General features: G+C 37.5%; 1 protein-coding gene across 12 annotated transcripts in view; it reads right to left on the minus strand.

The window, feature by feature from the left end:
• The window catches only part of C2CD6 (C2 calcium dependent domain containing 6), a 206,729-nt gene that overhangs the window by 108,856 nt on the left and 79,477 nt on the right, over positions 1-18,396 (minus strand). For 6 of the 12 annotated variants that reach the window (XM_063644879.1, XM_055290204.1, XM_055290203.1 and 3 more), the window contains 2 exons: positions 15,275-15,321; positions 13,871-14,167 (listed from right to left, as the gene is read on the minus strand). The exons of 1 other annotated variant lie outside the window; for it this stretch is intronic. In XM_063644879.1, the coding sequence (XP_063500949.1) occupies positions 13,871-14,167; positions 15,275-15,321 (344 nt within the window). The remainder of the gene's footprint in view (positions 1-13,870; positions 14,168-15,274; positions 15,322-18,396) is intronic. 5 more of the 12 variants (XM_055290205.2, XM_055290201.1, XM_055290200.1 and 2 more) reach the window with 2 other exon arrangements.

An 18,396-nucleotide genomic window follows, 5' to 3' on the forward strand; every position in this document is an offset into this window, starting at 1 on the left:
AAAATAAATTATTCTACCAAAAAGACACATTCATGTATATGTTCATCACAGCACTATTCACAATAGGAAAGACATGGAATCAACCTAGACTCCCATCAATGGTAGACTGGATAAGGCAAATGTGGTATGTATATTCCACGGAATCTGATGCAACTATAAAAAAAAAAGAAATCATGTCATTTGCAGAAACATGGATGCAGCTCAAGACCATTATCCTAAGGGAATTAATGCAGGAATAGGAAACGAAATACTACATGTTCTCACTTATAAGTGGGAGCTAAACATTGAATACACATGGACAGAAAGAAGGGAATAGATACCAGGGCCTACTTGAGGGTGGAAGGTGGAACGAGGGTGAGTATCAAAAAACTACCTATTGGATACAATATTTGCTACCTGGGTGATAAAATAATTTGTACACTAGGCCCCAGAGACATGACATTTACCCATGTAACAGGCCTGCAGAAGTAACTCCTGAACCTAAAATAAAACTTGGAAGGAAAAAACCAACAAAAATTAGTGGTTTCTATACACAGTGAGCTAGCTAAAGAAGAAATCAAGAAGGCAATCCCATTTACCATAGCTATACTAAAAATAAAATACCTAGGAACAAATTTAACCAAGGAGGTAAAAGACTTCTACAAGGAAAACTATGAAACACTGAGGAAAGAAAGAAGATGCAAACAAATGGAAAGATAGACCATGTTCATGAATTGTAAGAATTAATATTTTTAAAACATCCATACTACCCAATGCAGTCTACAGATTCAATCCAATTCCCAATAAAACTCCAATGTCATTTTTCACAGAAATAGAAAAAATAATCCTAAAATCCATATGGAACAATAAAAGACCCCAAACATCCAAAGCAATCTCGAGCAAAAAGAACAAAGTTAGATGCATCAAACTCCCTGGTTTCAAATTATGTTATAAAGCTATTGTAATCAAAACAGCATGGCACTAGCACAAAGACATATAAACCAATGGAACAGGTAGACAGCCCAGTAATAAACCCAAGTATTTAATATTTATAATTAGTTGATATTTGACAAAGATGCCAAAAACACAATAGGGAAATAACAGACTCTTTAATAAATGATGTTGGGAAAAACAGATATGGCCCAGTAGATGAAATTGGACACTTACTTCATACCATACACAAAAATCATCTCAAAATGTATAAAAGACTTCAATGTAAGATGTGGAAATGTGGAATTGTAAAGTTAATAGAAGAAAACATAAGGGAAAGTCTCCACAATACTGGTCTATGCAATGATTTCTTGGATAGGACTCCAAAAATGCAGGCATCAAAAGCAAAAATAAGACAAATGGAGTTGCATCAAATCAAAAGCTTCTGTACAGAAAAGGAAACAATGAACAGAGTGAAGAGACAAAACATGAACTGGAAGAAAATATCTGCAAACCATACAGCTGATAAGGGGCTAATATTCAAAATATATAAGGTACACAAACAACTCAAAAGCAAGAGAACAAATAACCTAATTTTAAAATGTGCAAGGGAACTGAACAGACATTGCTCAAAGGAAGACATATGAAAGGCCAATAGATATATTTAAAATACTCAATATCTCTGATCATCAGAGGAATGCAAATTTAAACCACAATATGATATGATTTCACACCTGTTACAAGGGCTATTATCAAAAAGAAGAATGATACGTGTTGGCAAGGATATGGAGAAAAGGGAACCCTTGTACACTATTTGTGGGAATATAAATTAGCACAGCCATTTTAGAAAGTAGTATGGAGGTTCCCAATAAAACTAAAAATAGAATTGCCATATGGTCCAGCAATCCTACCTCTGGGTGTATATCCAAAGGATTTCAAATTGGTATATCAAAGACATATTTGCATCCCCGTGTTTACTGTTGTGCTATTATAATAGCTAAGATATGGAAGCAACTTAAGTGTCTATCAACAGATCAATGGATAAAGAAAATATAGTATATGTACACAGTGGAATACTATGCAGCCTTAAAAAAGAAGAAAATTCTGTCTGTGGATAAAATAATTGCAAGGTGCATTTCACATGCATGGTTTTGGTTGATTCCAAGTACAGAATTAGCAAGGACAATGTTTTGGGGAGATTATCGCATATTTCCCAACAGTATCATCAATCACTAGTAAGGGATTTAAATTTAATGAATGGAATTCATGGCTTAAAGAGGGCAGTTAAATATAAATGGATGAATAGGAGATATGAGGTTAATGATGTCACATATATCACTCTCTGCCTTCCTTAACCCTAATCTTCTGCAGACCCTACAGGCTTTTAAACTCAATTAGAGCTCTTACTACTTACCCTTTGTGGAAATAGTCTTGCTGCCTTATGCCTGACATTTAGTGTGTCAGAGCTAGATGGTTCATCCACCTTAAGAGTATTAAAATGATTGCATTTCCTATGACTATGTGATTGATTTAATTACATACAGTGAGACCCAGGAGTTATAATATATTCCCAGAGCAAATGCCTCAAGACCCTGCAGTTTTTTGTTTTTTTTTTTTTTGAGACAGAGTCTCACTCTGTTGCCCAGGCTGGAGTGCAGTGGCACAATCTCGGCTCACTGCAAGCTCCGCCTCCCAGGTTCACGCCATTCCCTGCCTCAGCCTCCTGAGTAGCTGGGACTACAGGTGCCCACCACCAAGCCCAGCTAATTTTTTGTTTTTTAGTAGAGATGGGGTTTCACTGTGTTAGCCAGGCTGGTCTTGATCTCCTGACCTCATGATCCACCCACCTCGGCCTCCCAAAGTGCTGAGATTACAGGCGTGAGCCACCACGCCTGGCCAACCCTGCAGTATTTTTAACTAAACTAATTCAACAGATATTTACTACTGCCTACCATGGACTCATCACTATTAGTGGTGAGTTCTAAGTAGTAAGAGCTCTAATTATGTATGAGTCTTTGAGTTTAAAATACTCATCATTATTACTAGATAGTAAGATACAGTGGTAAATAAGACTAAATCTCAGTTCTGTCTGTAATTTAAAGTCAAATGGGAGTAAAAGACAATAAATGAGTAAAGAAACATAATATGATACCAGGAAATGATATATGAAGAAAGAATACTAGGGATGGAGGAGGGTGGATGGGTAGATGATTTCATAGAGTGGTCAGAGGAGCTCCCCAACCTGCCCTCCACTAAGGAGGGAACATCTGAGCAGAGTCCTAAATGGTGTGAATGAATGAACCCTGAGATGATCTGTGGGGGAGAGCATTCACCTGACAGAGAAGAATATTAGAAAGAGCTTGAGGCTGGAATAAGTTTAGTTTGTTCAAGGAATAGTAAGAAGACTAATGTGGCCGAAAGAGAGTGAACAAAGGGAACAATGCTAACATATGAGGACAGAAAGATTAAATGGGGGCATTGTAGATGATGGTGAGAAGTTCAGACTTTATTCCAGGCATGAAAACATGCCATTGAAGAATACTGATCAGAGGAGTGACATGATTTAGATTACGTCTTTACAAGATCGGTCTGCCTGCTATGAGAAGAACAAACTAGATAGAGGCAAAATTGGAAGTAGGAAAACTCAGCTTTTATAGCAGACAGGAGAAATGAAAGTAGCTTGGTCTAAGGTGACAGCAATGACGGTGGTGGATTTCAGATATATTTTGAATACAGAATTAACAAGACTTGATGGTGGATTGGATACAAGAGATGAGAGAAACCACGATATCAAGGTTGACTCCTAGGGTGTTGGTCTTAACAGTTTAGAGGTGCCATTTATAAGAATATAAACTCCACAAGAACATTTATTTTTGTCTTTTTTTGAATATAAGCTCCACAAGAACATTTATTTTTGTCTTTTATGTTCAACAACATATTTCATTCACCTAGAAATAATGCCTGGAATGTTTATATGCTGAAAAGATTAAATGAATAGGGAACATTAAGAGGAGGGAATCTAAATTAAGGGTGGAGAGTTAGTGGAGGTGAAATTAATTCAGTCTTCATCATGTTAAAAGTTTGACATTTCTATAAGATATCTAAGTGAAGTAAGTTTTTACATATACACTCTTGGAGTTCAAGGAAGAGCCCCAAGATGTGGGGCTCTTAAATTATATTTAAAGTTACAGGGCTGAATGAATAGCCTATTATTCAGGTTAGAGAGTTACAGAAAAAATAAAATACAAGGTTAGAGAAAAAAATAAAGTACAAGGACTGGGTGTGAGACAATCCTATATTCAGAAATTGGAAGAGGAGACCTCCCCAGCAAAGAGTAGTCAATGAAGAAGGAAGAAAACTAGGAGAATGTAATATTACAAAAGGCCAGTGAAAAAGATCAGTTTCAAGAAAAGGGTGTAACTATTTTGTCAAATGTGGCTAAGTAGTCACAGAGATGAGGACTGAGAACTGATAACCACATTTGGTAATACAGAAGTCATTGGTGACTCAGTTGTGGGTTCATTGGAATGTGGTTCAGGGTCAAGATGACAACGGTATGGCTGTAAGATCTGTTAAGACCTCAAAAAGATTTAAGGTGGTGACTCATAGGCCTACTCAGCTAGACAAAAATTATTTTAAGACTCTTAAGTAGCATCTTAGGCCTTCTTTGCCAGACAAGGGCACTTCTAAATTTCTTAAGGACATTTTGCCACAACACCCTGACTCTCAGCCCAAGGAAATAGGGGCCTGTCTTGAAGATATTTAGAAGTGTAACATTTGACTAATTGAGATCCTAATTTGATACACAGGAAGCCCACAAAATCTTTAAGAGAATAATAGCATCTTAGACTGAAAGGAACAGGGATAGTTTAGAAAGAAAAGACACATGTGAAATTTCAGTCTTCACTGAAAGCAAAAATGAAAAGACACATTTGAACTTTAACTTCCCACACACAGAACATCGGCTGCAACTACAAACAGAAGTTATTTCTTATGGAAAAAGGCTTATTCAAAGGGTAAGGCCAAAATGTGAGGGCAAGGCCAAGAACTTCAGAATTACTATGGTCAACTGACTGATGTATGCCTCATGCTTTCCCTCCCTCTACCTTTAGAATATAAGTGTCTGTTCCAATTTTTCTGTTCTTGGCTCATCATTGTATGTAGGGGACAGATAATAACTGGTCTCTTCAATTCATAGATTTTAAGTTTGAGAGGAGCCATACCTAAAGAGCCTCACCCACGTGAACCTTAGTTAGGGAAAAACATTTTGTATCTCAAGCCTGAGCTTGATGCAGTAATAGCATGACACTGAGGATCTTGGGAGGGAAGTGAGTATATTTTGCATGTTGGAGGAATATGACTTACTTGGAACTTAAGTTAATCTCCAAATATGGCCCCCAGTGCACAACCCCTCCCAAGATTCATGCCCTTCTGTAGTCCCCTCCCATACTGAATCAGGACTGAGCATGGGACTTGCTGTAATTAACAGAAGGTAGTGAGGGTGACCCTGTGCTTGTCCCAAGCCTATGTCTTAAGAGGACCTGAAGATTCTGTTTGTGTATTTTGGAAGCCTTGAGCTGCCACATAAAAAGCTCAGCAGCCTTGTTAGAGAGATTACATAGAAAGACCACAAGAAGAAGCCCCATGGAGAGGGAGAAGGATAATTCCCAAGATTACATGGAAAGAGAGAGCTATATATTATCTATCTATCTATCTATCTATCTATCTATCTATCTATCTATCTATCTATATCTATCATGTATGTATGTATGTATGCATGTATGTATGTATGTATGTATCTATCTATCTATCTAATCTGAGATATATATATCTGAGACAGAAAGAAGGAAACAGACACATCAAACCAGATGTTCTTGCATCCCAGCTGAGCCCAGCCTTAACAGTTATTCAAGGTGTCAGACACGTAAATGAGCGATCATGAGTGTTCCAGCCTAATCAAGCTCCTAGATAAGTGGATCTAACATCCAACATCAAGTGCAGCAGAAGAACTGCCCATCAAGCAAGTCAACCCCCACAGTATCTTGAGAGATAATAAAACTTTTTTTTTTTAATCCACTAGGTTTTGGAGTGGTTATACAGCAATAAATAAGTTACCTATCAAGTGAAAGTTGAATATTTTGGAAGTCAGACTGAATGTAATACATAAATTAAAAGGTAAACTACAAACTATGTGCCTATACAAGTGGTTAATATCTTGAAAATAAAAAGAGCTCATTATAAAACCTAAACAAAATCCCCAAGTCTTCAAAAGAAAAAAATGGACAAAGGACATGATCTGTCTACTCATAACAGGGAAAACCAAAATGACTAATGAGCAAGAAAAAATGTTAATCATTATTTAAAAGACCATTAATACTCAAATACTGTTGGTAAGAATGTAAAGTGGTACAGTCTTTCTGGAGAGCAATTTGTTAGCATGCCATTTCTGTAAATACATTAGGAGATAATCACAGATCCACAGATCCACATAAATAAGCAAAAGAATGTTAATTTCCAACTTAATGTCCAACAATATGAAAACTGTTTAAAACATGGAATATTAATATTTGAGGATATTCTACATCTTGCAAATTTTTAAGAAAATTCAAGTGGCATGCATGTAAAGTCAAAAAATAAAAATTATATGTTTTGATTCAAGCTTTTAAAATTCATAAAAGATATATGTACATATGCGTAAGAAAGACTAAAAGAAAATAAAATTGTTAAATCTAGCAGTAGAATTATAACTGCTTTTATTTTTTCTTTTACATTTCTCTCCATTTCCTAAATTTTCTGTGACTGTGCATTACTTTCACATTCAGAAAAAACGAGAATGTTATTTGACATAGGGAATTGAGAATAATTCCCAGTTAAAATTATATCTTTTAAAATTTGGGAGAGAATTTAGAAATGACCTAGTCTGATCTACCATTCAAATAATGAGAAAAATAGGTCTACAGACTTAGATGCCCAAGCTAGTATTTAGAAGCAGAATCTTACTTAGAACTCAAATTCTTTATCTTCTGACCTATATATCTTTTTATACCATTTGATGAACTACCTGTAATAGTGATTCCAATAAGATATAAAGATATAAGTAGAAAGGCTGTCATTTTGAGAAAGTCTAGAATTTGGTGTACCTTTAAATTCACACTCTTATTCTCATTTTAAACTATAAAATTATTTGTAATAGGGAGAATATATGCTATTTCCTATAATATAATAGCTTTATTAAGAATTTCCGGGGGTGGAGCCAAGATGGCCGAATAGGAACAGCTCCGGTCTCCAGCTCCCAGCCTGAGCGACACAGAAGACGGGTGATTTCTGCATTTCTGTTTCAGGTACCGGTTTCATCTCACTAGGGAGTGCCAAACAGTGGGTGCAGGACAGTCGGTGAAGCAGACTGTGCGCGAGCCGAAGCAGGGCGAGGCATTGCCTCACTCGGGAAGCGCAAGGGGTCAGGGAGTTCCCTTTCCTAGTCAAAGAAAGGGGTAAGAGACGGCACCTGGAATATCGGGTCAGTCCCACCCTAATACTGCGCTTTTCCAACGGGCCTGGAAAACGGCACACTAGGAGATTGTGTCCCGCACCTGGCTCGGAGGGTCCTATGCCCACGGAGTCTCGCTGATTGCTAGCACAGCAGTCTGAGATCAAGCTGCAAGGCGGCAGCGAGGCTGGGGGAGGGGCGCCCACCATTGCCCAGGCTTGCTTAGGTGAACAAAGCAGCCAGGAAGCTCGAACTGGGTGGAGCCCACCACAGCTCAAGGAGGCCTGCCTGCCTCTGTAGGCTCCACCTCTGGGGGCAGGGCACAGACAAACAAAAAGTCAGTAGGAACCTCCATAGACTTAAATGTCCCTGTCTGACTGACAGCTTTGAAGAGAGTAGTGGTTCTCCCAGCACGCAGCTGGAGATCTGAGAACCGACAGACTGCCTCCTAAAGTGGGTCCCTCACCCCTGAGCAGCCTAACTGGGAGGCACTCCCCAGTAGGGACACACTGACACCTCACTCGGCTGGGTACTCCTCTGAGACAAAACTTCCAGAGGAACTATCAGACAGCTGAATTTGTGGTCTCATGAAAACCCGCTGTTCTGCAGCCACCGGTGCTGACACCCAGCCAAACAGGGTCTGGAGTGGACCTCTAGTAAACTCCAACAGACCTGCAGCTGAGGGTCCTGTCTGGTAGAAGGAAAACTAACAAACAGAAAGGACATCCACACCAAAAACCCATCTGTACATCACCATCATCAAAGACCAAAAGTAGATAAAACCACAAAGATGGGGAAAAAACAGAGCAGAAAAACTGGAAACTCTAAAAAGCAGAGCACCTCTCCTCCTCCAAAGGAACGCAGTTCCTCACCAGCAACGGAACAAAGCTGGATGGAGGATGACTTTGATGAGTTGAGAGAAGAAGGCTTCAGACGATCAAACTACTCTGAGCTACGGGAGGAAATTCAAAACAATAGCATAGAGTTAAAAACTTTGAAAAAAAATTAGAAGAATGGATAACTAGAATAACCAATGGAGAGAAGGGCTTAAAGGAGCTGATGGAGCTGAAACCCAAGTTTCGAGAACTACGCGAAGATTGCAGAAGCCTCAGTAGCAGATGCGATCAACTGGAAGAAAGGGTATCGCTGATGGAAGATGAAATGAATGAAATGAAGCGAGAAGGGAAGTTTAGAGAAAAAAGAATAAAAAGAAATGAACAAAGCCTCCAAGAAATTTGGGACTATGTGAAAAGACCAAACCTACGTCTGATTGGTGTACCTGAAAATGACGGGGAGAATGGAACCAAGTTGGAAAACACTCTGCAAGATATTATCCAGGAGAACTTCCCCAATCTAGCAAGGCAGGCCAGCATTCAGATTCAGGAAATACAGAGAACGCCACAAAGATACTCGTCGAGAAGAGCAACTCCAAGACATATAATTGTCAGATTCACCAAAGTTGAAATGAAGGAAAAAATGTTCAGGGCAGCCAGAGAGAAAGGTCGGGTTACCCACAAAGGGAAGCCCATCAGACTAACAGCTGATCTCTCAGCAGAAACTCTACAAGCCAGAAGAGAGTGGGGGCTGATATTCAACATTCTTAAAGAAAAGAATTTTCGAACCAGAATTTCATATCCAGCCAAACTAAGCTTCATAAGTGAAGGAGAAATAAAATACTTTACAGACAAGCAAACACTGAGTGATTTTGTCACCACCAGGCCTGCCCTAAAAGAGCTCCTGAAGGAAGCACTAAACATGGAAAGGAACAACCGGTACCAGCCACTGCAAAAACATGCCAAATTGTAAAGACTATCGAGGCTAGGAAGAAACTGCATAAACTAACGAGCAAAATAACCAACTAACATCATAATGACAGGATCAGATTCACACATAACAATATTAACATTAAATGTAAATGGGCTAAATGCTCCAATTAAAAGACACAGACTGGCAAACTGGATAAGGAGTCAAGACCCATCAGTGTGCTGTATTCAGGAAACCCATCTCACGTGCAGAGACACACATAGACTCAAAATAAAGGTATGGAGGAAGATCTATCAAGCAAATGGAAAACAAAAAAAGGCAGGGGTTGCAATCCTAGTCTCTGATAAAATAGACTTTAAACCAACAAAGATCAAAAGAGACAAAGAAGGCCATTACATAATGGTAAAGGGATCAATTCAACAAGAAGAGCTAACTATCCTAAATATATATGCACCCAACACAGGAGCACCCAGATTCATAAAGCAAGTCCTGAGTGACCTGCAAAGGGACTTAAACTCCCACACAGTAATAATGGGAGATTTTAACACCCCACTGTCAACATTAGACAGATCAACGAGACAGAAAGTTAACAAGGATATCCAGGAATTGAACTCAGCTCTGCACAAAGTGGACCTAAGAGACATCTACAGAACTCTTCACCCCAAATCAACAGAATATACATTTTTTTCAGCACCACACCACACCTATTCCAAAGTTGACCACATAGTTGGAAGTAAAGCTCTCCTCAGCAAATCTAAAAGAACAGAAATTATAACAAACTGTCTTTCAGACCACAGTGCAATCAAACTAGAACTCAGGATTAAGAAACTCAGTCAAAACCGCTCAACTACATGGAAACTGAACAACCTGCTCCTGAATGACTTTTGGGTACATAATGAAATGAAGGCAGAAATAAAGATGTTCTTTGAAACCAACGAGAACAAAGACACAACATACCAGAATCTCTGGGACACGTTCAAAGCAGTGTGTAGAGGGAAATTTATAGCACTAAATGCCCACAAGAGAAAGCAGGAAAGATCCAAAATTGACACCCTAACATCACAATTAAAAGAACTAGAAAAGCAAGAGCAAACACATTCAAAAGCTAGCAGAAGGCTAGAAATAACTAAAATCAGAGCAGAACTGAAGGAAATAGAGACACAAAAAACCCTTCAAAAAATTAATGAATCCAGGAGCTGGTTTTTTGAAAAGATCAACAAAATTGATAGACCACTAGCAAGACTAATAAAGAAGAAAAGAGAGAAGAATCAAATAGATGCAATAAAAAATGAAAAAGGGGATATCACCACCGATCCCACAGAAATACAATCTACCATCAGAGAATACTACAAACACCTCTATGCAAATAAACTAGAAAATCTAGAAGAAATGGATAAATTCCTCGACAAATACACCCTCCCAAGACTAAATCAGGAAGAAGTTGAATCTCTGAATAGACCAATAACAGGTTCTGAAATTGTGGCAATAATCAATAGCTTACCAACTAAAAAGAGTCCAGGACCTGATGGATTCACAGCCGAATTCTACCAGAGGTACAAGGAGGAGCTGGTACCATTCCTTCTGAAACTATTCCAATCGATAGAAAAAGAGAGAATCCTCCCTAACACATTTTATGAAGCCAGCATCGTCCTGATACCAAAGCCTGGCAGAGACATAACCAAAAAAGAGAATTTCAGACCAATATCCTTGATGAACATTGATGCAAAAATCCTCAATAAAATACTGGCAAACCGAATCTAGCAGCACATCAAAAAGCTTATCCACCATAATCAAGTGGGCTTCATCCCTGGGATGCAAGGCTGGTTCAACATATGCAAATCAATAAATGTAATCCAGCATATAAACAGAACCAAAGACAAAAACCACATGATTATCTCAATAGATGCAGAAAAGGCCTTTGACAAAATTCAACAACCCTTCATGCTAAAAACTCTCAATAAATTAGGTATTGATGGGATGTATCTCAAAATAATAAGAGCTATCTATGACAAACCCACAGCCAATATCATACTGAATGGGCAAAAACTGGAAGCATTCCCTCTGAAAACTGGCACAAGACAGGGATGCCCTCTCTCACCACTCCTATTCAACATAGTGCTGGAAGTTCTGGCCAGAGCAATCAGGCAGGAGAAGGAAATAAAGGGTATTCAATTAGGAAAAGAGGAAGTCAAATTGTCCCTGTTTGCAGATGACATGATTGTATATCTAGAAAACCTCATTGTCTCAGCCCAAAATCTCCTTAAGCTGATTAGCAACTTCAGCAAAGTCTCAGGATACAAAATCAATGTACAAAAATCACAAGCATTCTTGTACACCAATCACAGACAAACAGAGAGCCAAATCATGAGTGAACTCCCATTCACAATTGCTTCAAAGAGAATAAAATACCTAGGAATCCAACTTACAAGGGATGTGAAGGACTTCTTCAAGGAGAACTACAAACCACTGCTCAATGAAATAAAAGAGGATACGAACAAATGGAAGAACATTCCATGCTCATGGGTTGGAAGAATCAATATCGTGAAAATGGTCATACTGCCCAAGGTAATTTATAGATTCAATGCCATCCCCATCAAGCTACCAATGACTTTCTTCACAGAATTGGAAAAAACTACTTTAAAGTTCATATGGAACCAAAAAAGAGCCCGAATTGCCAAGTCAATCCTAAGCCAAAAGAACAAAGCTGGAGGCATCACGCTACCTGACTTCAAACTATACTACAAGGCTACAGTAACCAAAACAGCATGGTATTGGTACCACAACAGAGACATAGATCAATGGAACAGAACACAGCCCTCAGAAATGATGCCGCATATCTACAACTATCTGATCTTTGACAAACCTGACAAAAACAAGAAATGGGGAGAGGATTCCCTATTTAATAAATGGTGCTGGGAAAACTGGCTAGCCATATGTAGAAAGCTGCAACTGGATCCCTTCCTTACACCTTATACAAAAATTAATTCAAGATGGATTAAAGACTTAAATGTTAGACCTAAAACCATTAAAATCCTACAAGAAAACCTAGGCAATACCATTCAGGACATAGGCGTGGGCAAGGACTTCATGTCTAAAACACCAAAAGCAATGGCAACAAAAGCCAAAATTGACAAATGGGATCTAATTAAACTAAAGAGCTTCTGCACAGCAAAAGAAACCACCATCAGAGTGAACAGGCAACCTACAGAATGGGAGAAAATTTTTGCAACCTACTCATCTGACAAAGGGCTAATATCCAGAATCTACAATGAACTCAAACAAATTTACAAGAAAAAAACAAACAACCCCATCAAAAAGTGGGCGATGGACATGGACAGACACTTCTCAAAAGAAGACATTTATGCAGCCAAAAAACACATGAAGAAATGCTCATCATCACTGGCCATCAGAGAAATGCAAATCAAAACCACAGTGAGATACCATCTCACACCAGTTAGAATGGCCATCATTAAAAAGTCAGGAAACAACAGGTGCTGGAGAGGATGTGGAGAAATAGGAACACTTTTACACTGTTGGTGGGACTGTAAACTAGTTCAACCATTGTGGAAGTCAGTGTGGCGATTCCTCAGGGATCTAGAACTAGAAATACCATTTGACCCAGCCATCCCATTACTGGGTATATACCCAAAGGACTATAAATCATGCTGCTATAAAGACACATGCACACGTATGTTTATTGCGGCACTATTCACAATAGCAAAGACTTGGAACCAACCCAAATGTCCAACAATGATAGACTGGATTAAGCAAATGTGGCACATATACACCATGGAATACTATGCAGCCGTAAAAAAATGATGAGTTCATGTCCTTTGTAGGGACATGGATGAAACTGGAAAACATCATTCTCAGTAAACTATTGCAAGGACAAAAAACCAAACACCGCATGTTCTCACTCATAGGTGGGAATTGAACAGTGAGAACTCATGGACACAGGAAGGGGAACATCACACTCCGGGGACTGTTGTGGGGTTGGAGGCAGGGGGAGGGACAGCATTAGGAGATATACCTAATGCTAAATGACGAGTTAATGGGTGCAGGAAGTCAACATGGCACATGGATACATATGTAACAAACCTGCACATTGTGCACATGTACCCTAAAACCTAAAGTATAATAAAAATAAACTAAAAAAAAAAAAATAGAAATAAAAATAAAAAAATAAAAAATAATAATAATAAAAAAGAATTTCCACTGAAATAACTCCCCAGGGTTTTAAATTTCCTTTGAATTTACATTTTGTTATTGTTGTTACACTTTCAGCTGAATTACCAACCCAAGAGATTAATTTGTATTACTGGCATCTCAAATCACTTTGCTTTTCTTCAAAGTTTTTTATCCTCATTTCTTGATTGATATAAGTAAAGTCAGAATATTTAATATACTTAGACACATTTCCACTTGGAGACATTTGAATGCATTTTCAATGTATTTGTATTTAATTTTTTTAAATGGATTATTTTGTGTCCCTAGTCTTGTACTTCTAATAGAAGGGCAGACACCTTGAGGTCAAGGCCTTCTTTTGGGTCTTGGCTTTGAAAGCTACCTTTAAATTTTTATTCTGGTGGAAACTAAGCTTGTGTTCTCCCTTTCAGCTAAGTTTAGATTGTTGTTTTGCCAGCTAATTTCTGTTGGAGATGAATCTAAGTTCCTTCTCTTTGGATTTATACAGATACTCCTCAAATTTACCTCTGATAGAGATGAGTCTGCTTTTAAAATGCTTGGATAGTTATCTTTTAATTTTACTTCTGATGGAAAAAACACATTTTTCATTTTTCTTTCTAGCATGCTTTCTGATTGACGTTCACCTAAAGGTGGTATTCTGCCTGCTTTTATTGTTTCCTGGTTAGAAATAGTGCACGAGTGCACTTCTGTGGGTGAAGGTGTTGATTCATCACATTTAGAAGCATGAGCAGTTGAATTATCTTGGTCTGATTGGTTCAAAGTTGGTATAGTCAGGCCTTTCTCAGAATCATTATCCAGTAACTAGAAAATACAGCAATAAAACAAACTACAAGTTAATCATTACTGACTGGAAAATTTTACAAATTAAGAAAATGACTCAAAATCAATTGTACTCTTATCCTTTATCATAACAAATTACCATTATTATTTGTAAATTTTACATTCCTTAGTAAACATGATAAATTCTTTACTTGCCTGAAACCATGGACTGTAGAATACTATCCATAAAAATGATAAAGCAGTGGTTCTCATATATCATAAATCAGCAACATTTCAAAATAAAAAATCTGAGGGTCTGACATTTTACTGTTATTATACTGTCACCAATATATCATCAAACAAAGGAAATTGTAATAGCAAAATGCACAAGAATGATATTGTAAATCACAACTATATAAGAAAATAAAGAGAATATTAATAGCACCACAGTACAAAGAACGACATTGTAAAATAAAGGATGGCCTGTTAAACTAAATAAATTTAGCTTTATGAAAAATTCTCTATATTATCTTCTTTTACTCTCCTTGAACTGGGGAAAACAGTAATACATACTGACTCTTCAATTGGTATTTGCGAGCCACAGACCCAGGAATGGAAATCATTAAATCCTATTTGTCAAGCAGTAAGTGAACATTTTACTCTTCATTGATTTACATGGGGATCAACTGCTTTATGGAAGGAATACCTTATGTAAATTTAGCTGAAAAGCAAATTATATTATGTAAACTCTGTTTTATTTCTATTTTAAACTATAGAATATTATTTCCTGTGCAAAGTTTACAATATGATAAATTAAAAGATTTTTGTGAGAAAGAGTAAAAACTGCAGTTATGTCTACGGCGTTTATTTCTAAGATCTTATGTAGAACTTCACGCTTTTTTCTTGTTTCTCCTTCACCTCATTCTCAACACATTTTGTCCCCTATCTTCATATTTTTAAATGTTACTATTTTATGCAGAAGGCTCTTTCAAGAGTGTAACTATACAGATATTGCCATAATAGAAACCATAAAACAACTGAGTAACTTCTCGGATGCCTTTCTCTATCTGTAAATATTTCTCCATTTATAAATATTTTATCCCTTTATAAAATAATGACTATTAAAAGTTCTCTTCCAATTTCCCTTACCTCATTTGGAGTAGTTTCAGCTTCCTCATTTACAAGAGGGATATCTGCTTAAACAATTAATAGGGGTATTTTATTTTACATAAAAACAATAAACACATATGTACGTACATTGATAAAATACTATTACATTTTTTCTCACTCAAAACAAGGAGCAACTTAAATCAAAGCAGCTATCCAAACATAAACACTACTTAGTATAAACAAGCTGATGAATCTCTGGGAAGATGGGGGAGTGGTAAATGATAACATTTCAGATCCATAAATACAAGACATAAACAGAGGTACATGCTATATTTTTTAAAAGTTAGAGGAAATAAACTCCAGATGATAAATGGTGGGACTGAGATTGGAAGAAGAGACTAGACTAGAATAAAGGTCTATGAAATCAGACAAAATAGGACCATTCAAGGAAGGCTGGTTGAAATACTTGTAAAATTTTCCTAGAAATATAAGGAATACATATTTAGCATGTAAAAAGGGAAAACCTAACAGGGACAAAAAGAAAATAAATAATAACTGAGGCAGAATTCTAGCAAAAAATTTTGCTATGGTCACAACTACATGACTTCGTTCAGCTCTTTTTTTTTTCTTTTAATTGTGGTAAGAACAATTCACATGAGACCTATCCTCTTAAATTTTCTAGTGCAAAACACAATAATGTTAACTATCAGCACAATGTTGTAAAGCAGATCTCTAGAACTTCACCATCTTGCATAACTTAAACTTTATACTTGTTGAAAAGCAACTCCCTATTTGCCCCTCCCCCTAGCCTCAGGCAACCAGCATTCTACTCTATTTCATATACCTCACATATGTGGCATCATGCAATATTTGTCTTTCTGTGACTGGCTTATTTCACTTAGTATAATGTCCTCAAGGTCCATCCATGTTGTCACATATGGCAGGATTTCCTTATTTTTAAATGCTGAATGAGATCCCATTGTATGTAGACTGGCATATCTCTTTTTATTGCACTTCTCAGATATTGTGTTTTGTACAAATTGAAAGTCTGTGGCAACCTTGCATTGAGCAAGACTATTGGTGCCATTTTTCCAAAAGCATGTGTTCACTTTGTGTCTCTGCGTCACATTTTGATAATTCTCAAAATATTTCAAACTTTTTCATTATTATAATATCTTTTATGGTACTCTATGACCAGTGATCTTTGATGTTACTATTGTAATTGTTGAGGGGCACCACAAACCACAACCATCTAAGATAGCAAACTTTTTTTATAAAAATTTAACTTTTAAGTTCAATTGTACATGTGCAGGTTTGTTATATAGGTAAACATGTGTCAATAATTTGTTGGACAGATTATTTCATCACCAGGTATTAAGCCTAGTATCCATTAGTTATTTTTCCTGATCCTCTGCCTCCTCCTACCTGCCACTCTCTGATAGGCCCCAGTGTGTGTTGTTCCCCTCTATGTGTCCATGTGCTGTCATCATTCAGCTCCCACTTATAAGTGAGAACATGTGGTATTTAGTTTTCTGTTCCTGCATTAGTTTGCTAAGGATAATGGTCTCCAGCTCCATCTATGCTCCTGCAAAGGACATGATCTCATTCTTTTTATGGCTGCGTAGTATTCTATGGTGTATATGTACTACATTTTCTTTATCCAGTCTACCATTGATGGGCATTTAGCTTGATTCCATTTCTTTGCTATTGTGAATGGTACTGCCATGAACATACCCGTGCATGTGTCCTTATAAAAGAACGATTTATATTCCTCTGGGTATATACCCAGTAATGGGATTGCTGGGTCAAATGGCATTTCTGTCTTCAGGTCTTTGAGGAATCGCCATGCTGTCTTCTACAGTAGTTGAACTAATTTACACTCCCACCAACAGTGTATAAGCATTCCTTTTTCTCTGCAACCTTGCCGGCATCTGTTATTTTTTGACTTTTTCATGGTAGCCATTCTGACTGGTGTGAGATGGTATCTCACTGTGGTTTTGATTCGCATTTCTCTAATCATCAGTGATGTTGAGCATTGTTTCATATGCCTGTTGGCCACGTGTCTTCTTTTGAAAACTGTCTGTTCATGTCCTTTGCCCACTTTTTAATGAAGTTGTTGTTTTTTTTTTTTTGTAAATCTTTGCCCACTTTTTAATGAGGTTTTTTTTTTTTTTGCCAAGATCCCTTATAAATGCTGGATATTAGACTTTTGTAAGATGGCAAACTTAATTTATAAATGTTGTGTGTGTTGTAACTATGCCACTGACCAGCTGTTCTCCCATGTTTCTTCCTCTCCATGGCCTCTCTATTCTCTGAGACACAACAGTATTGAAATTAGGCCATTAATAACCCCAAAATGGATCTAAGTGTTCAAGTGAAAGAAGATTTGTACATCCCTCACTTTAAATCAAAAGCTAGAAATGATTAAGCTTGTTGAGGAAGGCATGTTGAAAGCTGAGATAGGCCAAAAGTTAGGCCTCTTGCACGAAATAGCCCAGATGTGAATGCAAAGGAAAAAATTCTTGACAGAAGCTAGAAGTGCTACTCCACACACAAATGATAAGAAAGCAAAACAGCTTATTGCAGATATGGAGAAAATTTTAATAATCTGGATAGAAGATGAAAACAGCCACAAACAGTCCCTTAAGCCAAAGCCTAATCCAGAGAAAGCTCCTAACTCTCTTCAATCCAATGAAAGCTTAGAGGTGAGGTGGCTGCAGAAGAAAACCTTGAAGCCAGAAAAGGTTGGTTCGTGAGGTTTAAGGAAAGACAGTATCTTTGTAACACAAAAGTGCAAGGTAAAGCAGCAAGTGCTGATGTAGAAGCTGCAGCGAGTTACCCAGAAGATCTAGCTAAAATATTGATGAAAGTGGCTACACTAAATAGGTTTTTATTGTAGATAAAACAGCCTTATACTGGAAGAAGGTGTCATCTAGGACTTTCATAGCTAGAGAGGAGAACTCAATGCCTGGCTTCAACGCTTCAAAGGACAGGCCAACTCTCTTGTTAGAGGCTAATGTAGCTGCTGACTTTAAATTGAAGCCAATGCTCATTTACCATCCTAAAAATCCTAGGGCCCTTAACATTTAGGTCAAGTGTACTCTGCCTGTGCTCTATAAATGGAACAACAAAGCATGGATGACAGCAGATCTGTTTGCAGC

Source organism: Symphalangus syndactylus, chromosome 8, assembly GCF_028878055.3.
Source record: "Symphalangus syndactylus isolate Jambi chromosome 8, NHGRI_mSymSyn1-v2.1_pri, whole genome shotgun sequence".
In the NCBI taxonomy this organism is placed as follows: domain Eukaryota; kingdom Metazoa; phylum Chordata; class Mammalia; order Primates; family Hylobatidae; genus Symphalangus; species Symphalangus syndactylus.